The 16,557-nt window shown below is 43.5% G+C and overlaps 1 protein-coding gene across 2 annotated transcripts in view; it reads right to left on the bottom strand.

Moving 5' to 3' along the window:
• The window catches only part of LDLRAD1 (low density lipoprotein receptor class A domain containing 1), a 29,410-nt gene extending 22,544 nt beyond the window's left edge, over positions 1 to 6,866 (bottom strand). For both annotated transcript variants that reach the window (XM_033917000.1, XM_033917001.1), the window contains exons 1-2: positions 6,738 to 6,866; positions 3,048 to 3,111 (exon numbers count right to left, since the gene is read on the bottom strand). In XM_033917000.1, coding sequence (XP_033772891.1) covers positions 3,048 to 3,111; positions 6,738 to 6,758 — 85 coding nt within the window. In that variant the 5' untranslated portion in view covers positions 6,759 to 6,866. The remainder of the gene's footprint in view (positions 1 to 3,047; positions 3,112 to 6,737) is intronic.
• Between the last annotated feature and the right edge of the window lie 9,691 nt (positions 6,867 to 16,557).

The raw sequence follows: 16,557 nt of genomic DNA, 5'->3' as shown, positions 1-16,557 counted from the left end.
CCTGACATCACAGTCACAACAAAAAAAAAAAAAAATGAAATGTGACAATACCCACTGATAGCAGAATTGATAAAAGAGCAGGAAAGAATACCAAAACATCTGGCCTTTTCAGATCCTAATAACTGTTGTCCTGTGCTCTTTTCCAAAATACTTGAAAGAGTAGAACTTGACTACTTATCACTATACCTTGAGAAATCTCTGGTACTGCACCTCGATCAGTACAGGACATTTATTTATTTATTTTAGGTATTTATATACTTCCTATCAAGGTTATCTGAGCCAGTGATTCCCAACCCTGTCCTGGAGGACCACCAGCCAATCGAGCTTTTGGGATAACCCTAATGAATATGCATGAGAGAGATTTGCATATAATGGAGTTGACAGGCATGCAAATCTGCCCCATGCATATTCATTAGGGCTATCCTGAAACCCTGACTGGCTGGTGGTCCTCAAGGACAGGGTTGGGAACCACAGATCTAAGTGGTTTACAGTCAGGTACTCAAGCACTGAAACACTGTTAACTGCCTTATACAATAAAATTTGTACTTCTCTCGATCAGCAGTCCTCTGTCATTCTGGATCCTTGGGTCTATCTTCAGCTTTTGACCTGGTGGACCACAGTTTCTTATTCAAAGTGTCCATTCAATAGGCATCTCTGGACTGGTTCTTAAATGGTTGGATTCTTTCCTTAGGGACCTCTTGCAATGCTTCTTCATCTTGCTTCATCAAGTATGGTGTTCCACAGGGTTCTATCAATGCTCCAATACTGTTCAACATATTTCTCACCCCTTTCTATGTCTCCTCCTCTTTTGTTTCTACCCCTTGATTTTACTACTGTTGTGAACCTCAAAGTTGCCTTTTTTTGGATCACTTGTGGTATATATCAAGTGCCTGAGAATAAATAAATTTGAAAAAATACTTCTCGTTAAAATGCCTGACTGCAGCCCTTACCACTATGCGGATAACAATCGGATTTTATTTACTCTGCAAATGTCACCTTCCTCTACTCAGGCTCTTGAAAATTGTCTACAGTCTGTCTTCAGGTGGCTTAGAGATACTCTATTATTTCTTGTATCTCCTTATGCAACCCCCATTTAGCTACACCTAGTAAGCCAACTATTGATGGACAATTGTTTCAATATATGGAATCCCTTAAAATTCTGGGTGTCATTTTTGATCACCAACTATTCTTTAAAGAATAAACTGATGCAGTGCTACAGGCTTGATCCTTTCCCTTGAAAGAATTTGATCAGTTGAACTTTTCTTTAAATGCTCATCTTCTCTTTGGTAATTTTTCACATAGATTATTGTATTATGGCCTTCCTCTTGCTTCACTTAAATTACTTCAGCTGGTTCCATTGACTGCAATCAAGCTTCTCTATGACGCTTTGACCACATATCACTCTTCTTGATCTCTAAACACTACGTAGCTTCCATTGTCAACAAGGATGAAATATAAAATCCTGACACTAGTTTACAAAAGTCTATACCCTTCTGCTTTGGATTACATATCTAATTCTCTAATTCCTTATGCCCCATCCCGCACACTACATTCCCCCCAACAGGCCCTTTTATCACTTCCACCATTTTCACGTGGACTCATACGGTAATAGTGTCTTTTGCTATGTCAGACCACACACTCCCTCGTGATCTCAGACTCATCATTTTTTAGCACTGAAAGGCATATGCAGCGCTGTACATTTAATATTCAATAGATGGTCCCTGCTAAGAAGAGTTTACAATCTAATATGGATAGACAGACAGGACATCTCAGGATTGGAACAGTGGCGTAGTGAGGGTGCCATCTTGGTGGGGGTGCTGGCACCTGTCCTCCTGTCACCCTCAAGAAGAGGAGGCTGTGAGGGGATCCGATAGAAACTTTTAAAATTCTGAAAGGATTCGACAAAATAGAGCAGGAAACAACTTTATTCACATTGTCAAAGGTGACTTGGACAAGAGGTCATAGACTGAAGCTGTGGGGGGACAGGGCCAAGACAAATGTCAGAAAGTTCTGCTTCACACAGCGAGTAGTGAACGCCTGGAACGCTCTCCCGGAAGAGGTTGTGGAGGAAACCACCATTCAAGGATTTAAGGGCAAGTTGGATGCACATCTTCTTGAGGGATACGAGTAACTAAGGTATTCGCCAGGGTAGGCCTGGCTGGGCCTCCGCGTGTGTGGATTGCAGGACTAGATGGACCCAAGGTCTGATCCGGTGCAGGCATTTCTTATGTTCTTATATTCTAAGTATGGGGGGAGGGGAGGGAAGGGGTGGGGAAGGAGGGGATGGGGGTGAAGGGTGCCACTGCCCCGGGCAACTCTCACTGTCGCTATGCTACTGGTTGGGGAGTTTCTGGTAGAAGGAATGATATAATGGATACAGATATCTAACAGTGAGTGGGAGTTAAGAGTTAAATCAGACTGATACCCCCATATCCAGACTTCAAGAAGCAACTTAAAATATGGCTATTCCAACCCATCTATAATCTTCTCCTGTCCATTGGCAATGCCTTGCATATGCCTTAGCTCTCCTTTTTCCTTCTCTCCTCTTGTACATTCTGATCTATTTTTAAGTCACTTAGATACATCGTGTGTGTGATAGGTGGTATATCAAGCTGCTATAAATAAAATAAATAAGATTGAACCAAAAAGACTTTGGAGAAAAAAATCAATAATAAATAGCAATTGCGACTGGAACTCTTGGAGCAAACCAATTGGACTCTCGTCCATAGAAATGGTACATTTAAAACACATGAAAACTACCCTACCCGAACAGCATACATTTTATGCCAATATCTCTGATTCTCAGGTCTTTGGGCAAGACTTGATTTAATGGAGTTACAATCAGTCAACCCTGGCTGTGATGTGACACACTCGGCATTGAAAAAATCATCCTCTATCAACTGCAGAAAGCTGCGCTTGGAATTGCTCACATTCTGGCCTAATATCTCTGAATATCCCAGGTCCTAGGGAAGGACTTGATATTTAGAGTGTCAGACCCAGCCAAGAGCTGTGAGAAAGTATAATAATCATAATAATAAGACACTGACCTTCGCCTTTTTCCTTAGAGACCATGGACAGTGTTGAAGCAAATGAAGCCGCATCCAAACTTCTCTAAATGCATGAGAACAGGGGAAAACATAGTTAGAGACTTGATTTTCACGATTGCTTCTTATTTTGTCCTTTTGCCCCATCTGCTCTTGGTTTTCGGTTCTTCTGGGCTCTAGTGGTGCTATAAGCCTTCGTACACCAGGAAGGGATTTCTCCCCTTTTTTATAACCTTCTCTCAACTCAGCCCAGTCACTGAGATAACACATTTTTGGGGTTATAAAAACTTTATATACCATTTTCTGTGTTAATAAAACTCATTCTATTCCTCTTTAGAATACTTTGGATTTGGACGTAATTATCGACTGAGCTTCAAAGCTAGGTATTTCCTGCACATGAGGACTCACATTCTAAGTGGGTACCTGACTTTATGGTGGGTGAAGTGACTTGCCTGAGGTTACAAAGAACAATAAGTGGGAGAACTGGGATTTGACCCCAGCGCCAAATCTAACTCATAAAACCAGTGGAGCCAACATGTGATATCATCTAACTCCTCCACTCATACAAATATTTTTAGAATTAGCAGCTCAAATCTTGTAACTGCAAATTTAAATAATTGGGAAGGAAAAGCTTGGGACCACTGTCCTCTCGGACTTACTTGTGCCTCCTTATGGGCATAAAAACCTCCCTACAATGTCTCTGTACTTGTAAACAGGCTTGTCTTGATGGGCGACCATAACAATGGGCTGTAGGCAGTGGCGTAGTGAGGGTGAGAGGCATTCCTCCACTTCCCCTTCCCCCGCCCCAACCCCATTCGGTTCTTCCCCTCCTGCACCCCTTCTCTTCCTTCATGCCTCTGTAACATTCTGAGCCAATACACTGTAGCTCGGGATTACCACAATTGTGACAGTCTCAAGCCCGACATCCCACCAAAACAGACTCCTGACACTATGGGGTGGGTGGGTGGTGGTGGGGGGAACTGCATCCAAAGAACAGGGGAAGACCCTGTGCCTTGGAAGCAGCTGTTTAAATGCCCCTCCCATAACCCAAAACTATTTTTCCCTTGACCAATCAAATTGCCACTTTGCAGTGAGAAGCTAACTTTATAATTATGCCTCCTGTCTGCATTGCTCACTTCCCCTCCCCCTTTTCCTTACATTCCCCTCATCTCCTGACCTCAAACCCCCACCCCTGGAACCTATGTATAAGTGTCTTGGTAGGCAACCAACAGGGGCCCTCCAGCCAGTAGTGTAGTAAATGGGGGGGGTCTGCTCTGGGCACCTGTCCTCCTCTCTGCCACCCCTCTGATCTTTCCCCGCTTACCACGCATGCTCCTTCCCTATACCTCTTTAATGTTCCGGGCGTGAGCAGCCTCAACCTGCTGCTCGCCCCAGTGTCAGCTCTTCCTCTGATGTCACTTCCTAGGCGTGGGTCCAGGAAGTATACTTATGTATACTTTCAATCAGTGGTACTATGTTTGCAGTTCAGGAGGTTGGTTTTCATGTAATAAACAAAGCTGCGGCCTGTTTTTTTCCATCAATATGGAGTCTAGTGTCTTATTATTTAGAGGAGGTATATATTTAAGGTTTCAGAATAGGAATGTTTTAAGGTGCAACAGCTACTTAATTAGACTGGGGGGGGGGAGAGAAGCTAGGGAAACACAACCAAGCCATTCCAAATCCAGGAGTTAATAAATTTGCTTGCGCTCACTTATTTTGCAGTCTTTGATGTCCGTGATCCTTAATCATTAATGTTGTCAGTTATTATGGACTGGTGCTAATGTTTCTGACTCTGATTCCGCCGGGTGAGGCTTTTCCTCCCTAATTATAATAATAATAGCTATATCCCGCCATACCTTTTCAGTTCAAGACGATGTACAATAGGTGCTGTAAGGACAGTGAGGTAACATCAATTAGAATTGGAGAGAGGTAGATAGACAGTTATGTGATGAGGTGGTATAGGGAAGGAGGAAGAGGTGTGTAAGATGAGGTTAGTGTTGCACAGATTTGGAGGATCAGTTAAATTTGTCGAATAGGTGGGTTTTTAGTGATTTTCTGAAAGAGTGGTATGTTAGAGAGTTCAGGATAAGGTCACTTAAGGTGTTTTTCCAGATCCTTGCTTGGAAGGAGAGTGTTCTGTTGAGGAAACCTTTGAATTTGCATCCTTTGGGAGAAAGAAATGAGAAAAGCAGTGTTCTGCGTGAAAGGCAGAGTTTGTCCTGCAGGGTAGGTGTTTCAGGAGGTAGGTGGGTGCGGTGCCAAAAAGAGTCTTGAAGCAGAGGCAGCCGAATTTGAAGATTATTCTTGACTCTATAGGTAGCCAGTGGAGTTTCTCGTCGCATGAGGTAATGTGGTCAGATTTTTTCAGGCCAAAGATAAGTCGTACAGCTGTGTTCTGGATAAGTCTCAATTTCTTGATGGTTTTTTTTTGTGAGATCCTAGGTAGATTATGTTGCAATAGTCCAGTGTGCTTAGGACCAGAGACTGGACCAACAGTCTGAATGAAGTGAAATCGAAGAATGGTTTTAGCGTGCAAAGTTTCCACAGCAAATGGAAGCATTTTTTGATTAGGATGTTGGTATGGGCTTCGAGTGTCAGTTGCTGGTCTAGGGTAACGCCTAGAATTTTAATGATTGGGTTGATTGGGAAGTTTCTTCCATTTAGGTTGATAGTAGATAAAGTTGGCTTGTTTGTCGGGGAGACCATAAATATTTTGGTCTTTCCCGAGTTTAATTTTAGTTTGGAGTTTGTTGACCATTGTTTTACTTGGTTGATGATAGATGCGACGATGTGACTGGTTTCGGCTAACAGTGCAGAGATGGGGACAATGATTGTAATGTCATCCGCGTAGATATGAGATTGGAGGTTCAGTTTGGATAGTTCATAGAAACGTAGAAAGTGACGGCAGAAAAGGGCCACGGTCCATCGAGTCTGCCCACTCCATTGACCCACCCCCCTAGTTAATCGCTCTCTGATGACCTTTTCCCTCGTAGAGATCCGTCATGAGCATCCCATCTGTTCTTAAAATCTGGCACGCTGCTGGCCTCGATCACCTGTACTGGGAGCTTATTCCAGCTGTTAACCAGCTGGAATAAGCTCCCAGTACAGGTGATCGAGGCCTAAGGAGGCCATGTACAGATTAAAAAGGGTGGGGTATAAGGGGGAGCCTTCAGGGACACCATACGGGTTGGTCCAAGCCAGGGAGTAGTACAATTACAAGATTTGAGCTACCAGTTCTAAAAACATTTGTATGAGTGGAGGAGTTAGACCATAAGAACATAAGAATTGTCGCTGCTGGGTCAGACCAGTGGTCCATCCTGCCCAGAAGTCCGCTCACGTTGCGGCCCTGGTCATTAGCTTGCTGCTAAAACTACTGGGATCTCTTAGCTCTCTCTTTCATAAAACTTGTGACTGAGAGACATCGGGCAACCATTACATCAAAAGTGGACTTTTGCAGCAAAGCATAAAGATAAGTGAGACACTGTGTAAAATACTCTTTAAAAAGTAAACAAATGTAAAACATCTTTTATAAAATAACCCTTCCTCCCCCCTCCACACACACAGTATTTATTTCATCTTGTTAAGCCCTGTCACTTTTTTTTTAATGGCCCCAACATGAGAATTTATTGATTTCTAAATATATGCAAGCTATTTTAGTAAATAGAACCCATTATTTTTTGGCGTCAAGGTTACCTGAGTGTGAATTCTAGTCATTCTTCGTGTCCACCACTCCCAAAGGTTTGGTGCAAGCGCCTTCGGTCTATTCTCAGTCCAAATCTCAGTCAGTCTGCTCTTATGAACTGCAGCTTTCAAACATCTTTCATTGCTTGTTACATGGTCACTAAGGGTGACAGGCAAGGAGCACACATACTGATAAATAGCACAGGGAATTGGCACACTGTCAAAGATACACACAAGCTCTTTTAACCCTTTATTTGGCATTGTTGCTCAGAAGCAACATGTGTTTTCTATGGCTTTAGTGGGAGATCTGTAATCTCCAAATGCCTGTCACTTGGCACTGTTGCTCTCGTCCAGCATCAAGTTGCATAAAGCAGCCATTTTTTCACCATCTGCCAATTAAAGGGTTAAATAGTGGCCAACAACTGTGTCTTAGTATATTTAAACAAGCTGAAAAATAGAACTTAAAAAAAGGAGCACTTTCTCTTCTTTCACTGACCAACTCAAACATCTGTTTGGGGAGACTCAGTGGGAAAAGGAATGTCAAAGTCTATCTCAGTAGGGTGGCCGGGGCTGTGTTCCTGAGAATGGGGAATCGATGCGCTGGATTCACCTAACTCACCGTGCATTTAACGATCGTGCTAAACCAGTTTTAGCTGGTTTAGCGTCAAAGTATTTTGGCGAGCGACGCACAAAACGGCAAATCGCGGTCTTTCCAGTCGTTTGTAACAGCCGCTGATTAGTCGTATGCAAATACATTGCAACGAGCTCGTCGATATTAGAATGAGCATGCTGATCGATGTACAGAATGAAGTGCTGGTCTTTAATGATCCAAATTTAGCTGGTAGCATTGAAACACATGTGTTAGAACAGTGTTCTTCAACCTTTTTACACCCGTGGACCGGCAGAAAAAAAAGAATTATTTGGTGGACCGGCAAACTACTAGGACTAAAATTTAAAAACCCCATTTCCACCCCATCTCCGCGAGCTCGGTCCCTGCAAATCATCTGATCCCATCCACACAAGCCTCAGTTATGATTTTATATTGAATGTATTTTATTAAAGTATAAAAAGAAACAATATTCTGTACAATTGTCATTTTATAAATACAAATAATACAGAGCAAGGATCAACAAAACCCCTGTCTCCCCTCCCCTTCACATATATCCCCTCTACTATCAAGAAAACTGAACAAGCCAAATTATTACAGAATGCTACACAGAAATATCATGCTAACAGAATACTGCAGTCACACATGACAGGAATAGTGTTAGGGGAGTGCAACTAGGGCAACTGCCCCCTGGTCAGAGAGCGCCCTAAGCCAGCTGAAAGCTAAAGAAGCACTGCCTGGGTTTTGCAGTCCCCAGTTATGTCTAACACCAGCTCTAGCAGGATATATATTTCAAATCTGATATATTCTAATCACAAAATAGAAATAAAATTATTTTTTTCTACCTTTTGTCGTCTCTGGTTTCTGCTTTCAATCTTCTTTTCACTCTCTTCCTTCCAGCGTCTGCCCTCTCTGTCTCTTCAATCCAACATCTGCCCCTTCCATCCACTGTCTGTCCTCTCCCCCTTCCATATGGTATCTGTCTTCTTTCTATGCCCCTATCCCCTTTCCATCCAGCTTGTGCCCCTCTCTCCTTTTTACATGATTCATTCCAACTTCACTGCTCTTCATTTTTATCTCTCCTACACCAGATCTATCATGTTGTCCCTCTCTGCTTATTTTTCTGCTGACCCCTTCCTATCATCAATCTCTCTACTTTCTCATGCCTGTGTCTCCCCTTCCCCTCCTCTAATCTCTCTGCCAGCTGTTTCCTTCCTTTTTTCATTCTCCCTTCCCTCCTCCTCCTGTCCAGCAGTAACTCTCTTCTCTTCCTCCCCTCCCAGCAGCATCTCTCCTTCTCCCTCTCCAGTAGCAGCTGTCCCTTTTTTCCCCCCTGCCCAGCAGCTTCCCAGACTCTGATAGTGGTTTTCTCCCCTCCCAGCAGCTCTTCTTACTTCCCAGCGCAGCGATTCATGAAAGCAGCCTCGGGTCCTTTGTTGGGTCGCGCCGCCTCTGAGGAAAGAGGAAGTTGCATCATCAGAGGCAGCCGCGACTCAGCAAAAGCCCCGAGGCTGCCTTCGTGAATCGCTGCCCTGGGAAGTAAAGGAGAGCTGCAGAGAGGGGAGAAAGCCACTCTCGGAGGCTCCCCAAGATCTCTCCATCCCAGCGCAGACTTCGGATGTTGATCTTGCCGGCCCAGCGCGGACCAGCAGGAAGTTGAAGTCAGTCAGTCTTGCCGGCCCTGTGCGGACCGGCAAAAATTTCCTGCGGACCGACACCGGTCCGCGGACCGGCGGTTGAAGAACTGTGTGTTAGAATAAAGAATAAACATAAGAACATAAGAATTGCCATCTCCGGATCAGATCCTAGGTCCATCAAGTCCGGCGATCTGTGCACACGGAGGCCCCGCCAGGTGTACCCTGGCATAATTTTAGTCCCCATATCACTCTAAGCTTCTCATAAGGAGATGTGCATCTAGTTTACCTTTAAATCCTAGAATGGTGGATTCCGCAATTACCTCTTCTGGGAGAGCATTCCAGGTGTCCACCACTCGTTGCGTGAAGCAGAACTTCCTGATATTTGTCCTGAATTTGTCCCCCCCTTAGCTTCAGTCCATGACCTCTTATCCGTGTCACATTGGACATGTCCCTCGCCTCTGGGGAAGAGTAGACTCCGAGCTCTGGGGTTTCCTCGCCCCTGGGGGAGCTAATATGCCTAGGCTGCGGGGCGGGGCCCTAACATCGGGGCTCAATGTTGTTTCTAGCCCAGGAGAAACTGCAGTAGCCTCGCCTGTTCCCTGCGTCCTCAGCAGGCTGCTTCCTGACTCCGCCAACAGCTGCTGCATCCGTCTTAGGAGATCATCAATAGAGCTGACAACGGACACCCCAGAGCGCAGCGAGGCGGTAGCGGTGCTTCGGCCCCTCCGTTTCGGCATGTCAGGTAGGAAAACTTTTTCAGAAGCACAACTCTAGGACGGAGCTCTCAGCGCATGTCCGTTCAAGTTGCCATCTTGGATCCTGCACACACAAATCGGGTAACAGGACTCCTCCACCCAGCCAGGGAAATCTCCGTTTTGCTCTGTTGCGTCAGGGGTTAAAGTCTTCCTGTATTACAGATGAGAAGTCAGGACCCTTCAGACAGAGTACACACAAAGTCCATTCGTACAGATCTGTACAGAGCACACACAAAGTCCACTCGCACAGATCTGTGTGAGTGGACTTTGTGTGTGCTCTGTCTGAAGGGTCCTGACTTTTCATCTGTAATGCAGGAAGACTTTAACCCCTGACACAACAGAACAAAGTGGAGATTTCCCCGTTGGGTTCAACTGGCTGCAGTGTCCGGGTGTTGATTGGGAACAGCTTGGACCTTGTCTGCAGCTAAGTTTTTGTTTTTTTTTGTTTTTTGGTCTCTTTTCTGCTTTTGAAGTTTTGTGAGAGTTGTTGGTGACTTTTTGTGCTTAGGTGCAGAATTTTTCACACAAATTGCTTTTTGTTTTAGGCGTGCCTTGTTACATGGGTGGTTGCCCTGAGGACTGCTACAGTGCCTGCTTATCCACCCTTTGATTTTTCACCATGTGTGTTTGTCAACCTTGGTTTTCCTTTATAAAGTGGAGTTTTTTGCCAGATGAAGCTGAACTGAGATTTTTTCTCCGCTTTTCTTTCCTTTTTTTTGTATGAGTGGGTTGTGCTTGTGAGCCCGTGTGTGTGTGTGTGTGTGTGTGGGGAGGGGGGGTGTTTGGCCTTGCAGTGTCTCAGGGACCCTCTGGTTTCCATATAAGTCATAGGTGTGTTTGGTAGTGATTATATATGTTCTGGTCCTGAGTATGTGTGTAGTGTGTCAGCACCCCCACTATTGACCAAACTGCTTGACTGTGTCTAGGAAGATGTAATTTCTGTTTGGTTTAGCAAGCCCAATAATTTTGAAAAGTTGGCTCCTTGGCTGGGAGGGGATTATAATTAAGATAAACAAACAGAGATTATCTGCTTGGATTCCCTGGTCATCTCTGCTCTTTTTTTTTTTTTTTTTTAATTGGACATCATGCGTCTAAATGGTACAAGTTATTATCTGAGTATATTCCAAAAAAAATCTAAAGCAAGTCTCTGTGATATTTGGAGTATGGAAATGCAATACCGTGTTTCCCCGATGATAAGGCAGGGCCATCAAATAAGACATCCCCCCCTTTTTAGAAAAAAATGTAAAATAAGGCACCCCCCCCCCCGCAAATAAGCCACCCACCGATACCTGCGCTTACCCGAATCGGGTGGTACGGTGGGTGACTCCGTGTGGTCCCTCCATCTACTGTATTTGCCTCCATGGCTGCGTGCCGCGCCTCGTCATGAAGTGAAGAGGAGGAAGTGACAGGACTGCAGCGTGCGCACGTGACTCCGCGCAAGGAAACACAGGCAGCTTCCCTCATCCCTCCCTAACGGAGACTGCAGGAGTTTGTTCACGGCCAGAACATCCAATACAGGTAATAAAATTCTGTTTTTTTTCAACAATAACTGTGTACTGTAGTCTTCTTCATGGGTAAATAAGGCATCCCCCCGAAAATAAGCCCTAGAGCATATTTTGGCCTTCCAAAAAAAATAAGACAGTGTCTTACCATCGGGGAAACAGGGTATGTCATCCTGGTGTCTCAGTGATCCAGAATATGGAATCATAGAGTGAAATGCACAGCCTCTTCTGCAATGAGGTAAACTCTGTACTTTTTGCTTTACAGAGTGAGGTTACAAAAAGGACAGTAGATAAAAATCGCTCCAATAAATGCTGCCATTGTCAGCTTGAGCCAGGCACATTAGATCATTTGTTATTTCATCGCCCGTTAATTAAGGCCTTTTGGAAATCCATATGGGGCAAAATTACTTCAATTCTTGGTGTTCCTATTCCATTATCATATGGGACCATTTTATTTGGAACTTCAATTATGCCTGAGAGTCCGCTTGATAATCACAAAGATAAGCTTCTCTTGGTAATGTCTGGAGTTCGGTTGCAGTTAATCACAAGAAACTGGAAAAATTGGGATCGTCTAAACTTCACATTCTGGTGGGAGTCACTGTGTTTGTATTATCGGTATGAATGAATGTTAGCAGAGCAAAATGGTCAGTTCCGGGCATTTAATGACATCTGGAGCCCATTGGATATGTTTGTTAAAGACCATGGCGATATATGATGGTTTCTTTTATTCAGATTATTTATTTTATTATTCATTTCTTTATGCACATCCAGGAGGGGTAAGGGAGGTTGGATGGGAGGAAGTTTAGGGTTGTTTTAAGAATTTGATGTAGTATAAAGTGTGGTTTGTTTGATGTTATTATGATATTTGCTTGCACTTTGTATAATTTATTATATAAAAATCAATAAAAATTATAAATAAAAAAAATAGGTTGTGCAGAGGTTATTCCTCTCCTTTTTTCTTATCTCTGGTTCAGGGGATTATAATTACTCATTGGCTGCCATTAATTGCACCCAGAATCTCAGTGCCCTAAGTCAGGGTTTCTCAAGTCGGTCCTGGAGTACCCCCTTGCCAGTCAGGTTTTCAGGATATTGACAATGTATATGCATGAAAGAAATTTGCATATATTGGAGGTAGTGTATGCAAATCAAATTTATGCATATTCATTGTGGATATCCTGAAAACCTGACTGGCAAGGGGGTTCTCTAGGACCGAGACGAGAAACACTGCCCTAAGTGACTAATTTGTCTAAGCACTGGCTCTGCACGTGTAGCTGTATTTTTATTTTTGGTGGGGTGGGGGAAAGGTCTTAAGGATGTGAAAGTGGGTGTATGAGGGAGATAGTGTTCTGAATGCATGCATTTCCTCAAATTTCCCGCACTCTGCTTTTCCCCCTTTCACTCTCCCTCAGTTCTGTTCCACTTGGTTCTCTTTATTAGGTCAACTGCTTGTCTTTCTTTCAGGTTGCTTCCTCTTCTTGTACCATTTATTTTAGGCATTTATATAGTGCCTATCAAGGTTATCTAAGCAGTTTACATTCAGGAACTCAAGCATTTTCCCTGGCAGGCTCACAATCTATCTAACGTACCTGGGACAATGGAGAATTGCCCAGGGATTTGAACCCACAACCTCAGGGTGCTGAGGCTCTAGCTCGAACCTCTAGGCCACTCTTTCCTCTGGCCCACTCAACAGAACTTTCAGCAGCCAGCATTCTTTTTCCTTTACCACCCCTTAGTATGCTTTATATAGTTTTTTTTATGCATGGGTGAACAAATCCAGTGTGCATACTGACAAACAGCCCCTCGTAGATGCCATCCATCAGTAAAATGTGCCTAAGAAGGGGAATACATCTAAATTTCTGTAACAAAAGATGAGGCAAATGTTATTTCTTTGCTTTATCTAAGCCAAATTCTTCCAGCTGATTATGGCGCCATCAGCTTTCACTTGCAATGGTGGATTTTTTTTTCCCTACTGTATTTTAGAACCATCGCCAATGCAGTCAGTGTAGCAATGATGCTGGGTCAAGAGCTGGAACGGAACAATCATAGGCCCTGAATCCAGCCACAGTGATCAATTGTTAAGCAAGGACCACCCCGGGTCCAGTTGTGGTGGGGGCACAGCACCTCTTCACCCCGCTCATGCCCTCCCTTCCCTGCCCCCAGGATTTCTTTAAAATCTTCTCCAGCATGAACCTGGCTCCCTCTGAAATCACTTCTGGGTCGCAGGGCCAGGAAGTGATCGCAGAGGGAAAGCCAGCGCGAGCAGCTGCCCCCACGGATGAAGATTTAAAGAGGTACGGAGGTGGGACGGGAGGGCGCAAGTGTAACATGGTAGGAGGGGGAGGGGGGGTGCCACTGCCCTGGCCACCTCCTACCCTCACTACGCCACTAGTAAGGACCACAGATCTCTGCTTCCTACTAGTGTGGTGATTGCTGCTTCCATTTTACAAGCCCTAATTGACCAAGTGTGTGGAACATCCAACTCAGGAACAGAGCCAAGGACCTTCCATCTCTATTATGACATCATATAATATACAAAATGGAAAAGCATTCTAGCTAAAGAGAAAGATGTTATAATTGAGTTCTGCTAATAGATGGCAGAGTGGAATTCATAGTCCCCCCTCTTAAGCATGTCAGGGATTAGTGCAGGGGTGTCAGTCCCTCCTCAAGGGTTGTAATCGTCGGGTTTTCAGGATTTCCTCAATGAATATGCATGAGATCTATTAGCATACAATGAAAGCAGTGCATGCAAATCTCATGCATAGTCATTGGGGAAATCCTGAAAACCCGCCTGGATTGCAGCCCTCAAGGAGGGACTTTGACACCCCTGGATTAGTGAAAGAATACGGATCTAATATGTGCAGAATTGCAGGTACTTGGCATGGAGTGAAGAAAGGAAAGGGTGTTCCAATACAAAAGCTCGTTCGGCGATCTATTTCGGACGACACAGGCTACTGGTAAGTTTAGTGCTCAGCTTTTGTTCCTTGGCTGCAGTTTATTTCACAAATCCTTATTCATCCGTGCTCTTGACTACCCTGCTATATACCGTTTCACGTTTGCACTTTCTCTGTGCCCCCAATGCGGCTGTGTTCTGCAGGTCTCCGCAGCCATGATGTAGACTTTTAGCGTTTCACTGCATGATATTCATATCTTCACCAGCTTTTGTATTAGAACACCTTTCCTTTCTTCATTCTGTGCCGAGTACCTGCAATTCTGCACGTATTAGATTCGTATTCTTCTTTCACTCATCCCCTCTTTTCTCAGTGGTCCCGGTTTGATTTTGCGAGCATTGTATTTCTCTTTTTGAATTTGAGTTTTTAGCAGTCTTGTTTTAATTTTACCAGTACATTACATACAGTGCTAATATTCTCACTAGGTGGATTCGTTAATATGTGGTATTAGATTCCTCTTTCGAATACCCTTTTTGCACGTGATGCTTTCATCATTATAGCTCTTCCATTTTTGAGCTGACAAGCATTTATGTCAGTAGCATCCTTTGAAGATATACTCAAATCGCTCCTCACATTTCTAACATTTGAGATCGATACTGGTTGGTTCTTTCTGTTCAATTTTATGTTTAAATGATTTTTATTGAGCCAAGAAAAATACACAAAGTCCACCTCTACATCCAGTAACTCAAACACATTTTTTAAATATACAAACTCCTCCTGCCCCCCCTTCTGGAGTCCCACTGACCCTAAACAACAAAAAGCAAAACAGTATATTGGGAGACATAAAAGAGAAATACAAATACAGAAAATCAGCAATTCAAAATCCGACTCCTGTCCAAGGGAGTCATGGTATTCCAGAAGGGCTCCCAGGTAGCTGTGAAACTCAGGTTGTGTGTGTAAGAGAAGTCCAAGACGCTCCGGCGTTCCCAGGTGAGCAAGGTAATCATCTGGATCCTCCACACCGAAAGAGTCGGAGCATATGGCTCCAACCATTTCAATAAAATGCATTTTATGGCAGACAAAAATTGACCATCTCAGGAAAGCTCTCGTGCCCAGCTTTCAGGGATGGTGAGGAGGAGGAGGAACTCCAAATAAGAGTACAGGAGAAAACCAAACAGTCATCCTCTTAAATGCATCTGATGACGGCAAACAGGCTGGATCAAAAGGCCTGAACAGTTGGACAGGACCAAAACATATGGCTAAGGGTAGCCTCCAAACGACCAAATTTATCACAAACTGCGGATGGTCTAAATTTGGCACGATGTGCCCGCTAGGGTGCGACAAAGACGAAAAAAACCCCAAAACAAATATTTCCGTAAAGCAGGCAATCTAGTTACAGCAGTTGAGATAATATCATCAAGCAGTATTACATGGAGATCCTGGGCCCAGGAGGTCAGGCAAAGGGATTCTGTTCAATTTTATTATCTACACCAGTTTCTTTGCCCTCCACAGCGTCTGCTTAGTGGTTTTATCCTTCTTACCTACACAATGTGTTTATTATTCTTAGATCATGATCTACATGGGTCATTACTCATAGCTTATATCACCTAATGGTCTCTCCATTTAGAGCTACCCTTCTGGCTCCTCTATTTGTGTCTGACCCATTTTAAGCACTTTTTTTTTTTTTTAATAAAATTGTGACAAGCTTTTATGTTTAATCATGTTTATATTTTATATGCTCATTTTAAACTTTATTATATTTTCAGTTTATTTCTGTTTGCAGTTTGATTTAAAGGAATTTTTATGATTCATTTTCATGGTTTAAATTTGCATGTCTTCATTATTCTTCATTATCATTTATTGTTCACATTTCACTGTTTTTGCTTTATTCTCAAATCCATGTTCACACCTGCATCTCTTAACCCCTCTTCTACTAAACTGCGCTAGCGGTTTTAGCGCAGGGAGCCGCGCTGCTCCCAACGCTCATAGAGTTCTTATGAGCGTCGGGAGCAGGGCGGTTCCCTGCGCTACAACTGCTAGTGTGGTTTAGTAGAAGAGGTCCTTAGTCTTGTCATCTCAATTTTGCACATTCCATCACTTGAGGTTGGCTGTCACCATTCAGATCTGTTCTTATTTGCTTGTATTTTTCCCCATCACGCCTATTATGTCTATTTGTTTATGTATTTATTTATATTTGAGACTTAGTCATTTTCATCTTTATCTGTTAGGACCCCTGATGAAGGTATGTTTACTGAAACACGGACCTGGTCGGGTCCCCTGGTTTGGAAAAAGGTGGTGATATTTAACTGCAATAAATGTTTTAATAAACTTTTCCTGCCTCTTGTACACTCGTCTGCAGTCTTTCTTGTTCAGAAACATAATACTTGGCATTCTTGCATGTCTACAGGATTTACAAGACCATCATTAAAAATGCAGCATAATG

This window comes from Geotrypetes seraphini, chromosome 12, assembly GCF_902459505.1.
Source record: "Geotrypetes seraphini chromosome 12, aGeoSer1.1, whole genome shotgun sequence".
In the NCBI taxonomy this organism is placed as follows: domain Eukaryota; kingdom Metazoa; phylum Chordata; class Amphibia; order Gymnophiona; family Dermophiidae; genus Geotrypetes; species Geotrypetes seraphini.
The sequence above is the reverse complement of the archived record's forward strand: the minus strand, read 5'-3'. Positions and strand labels throughout refer to the sequence as shown.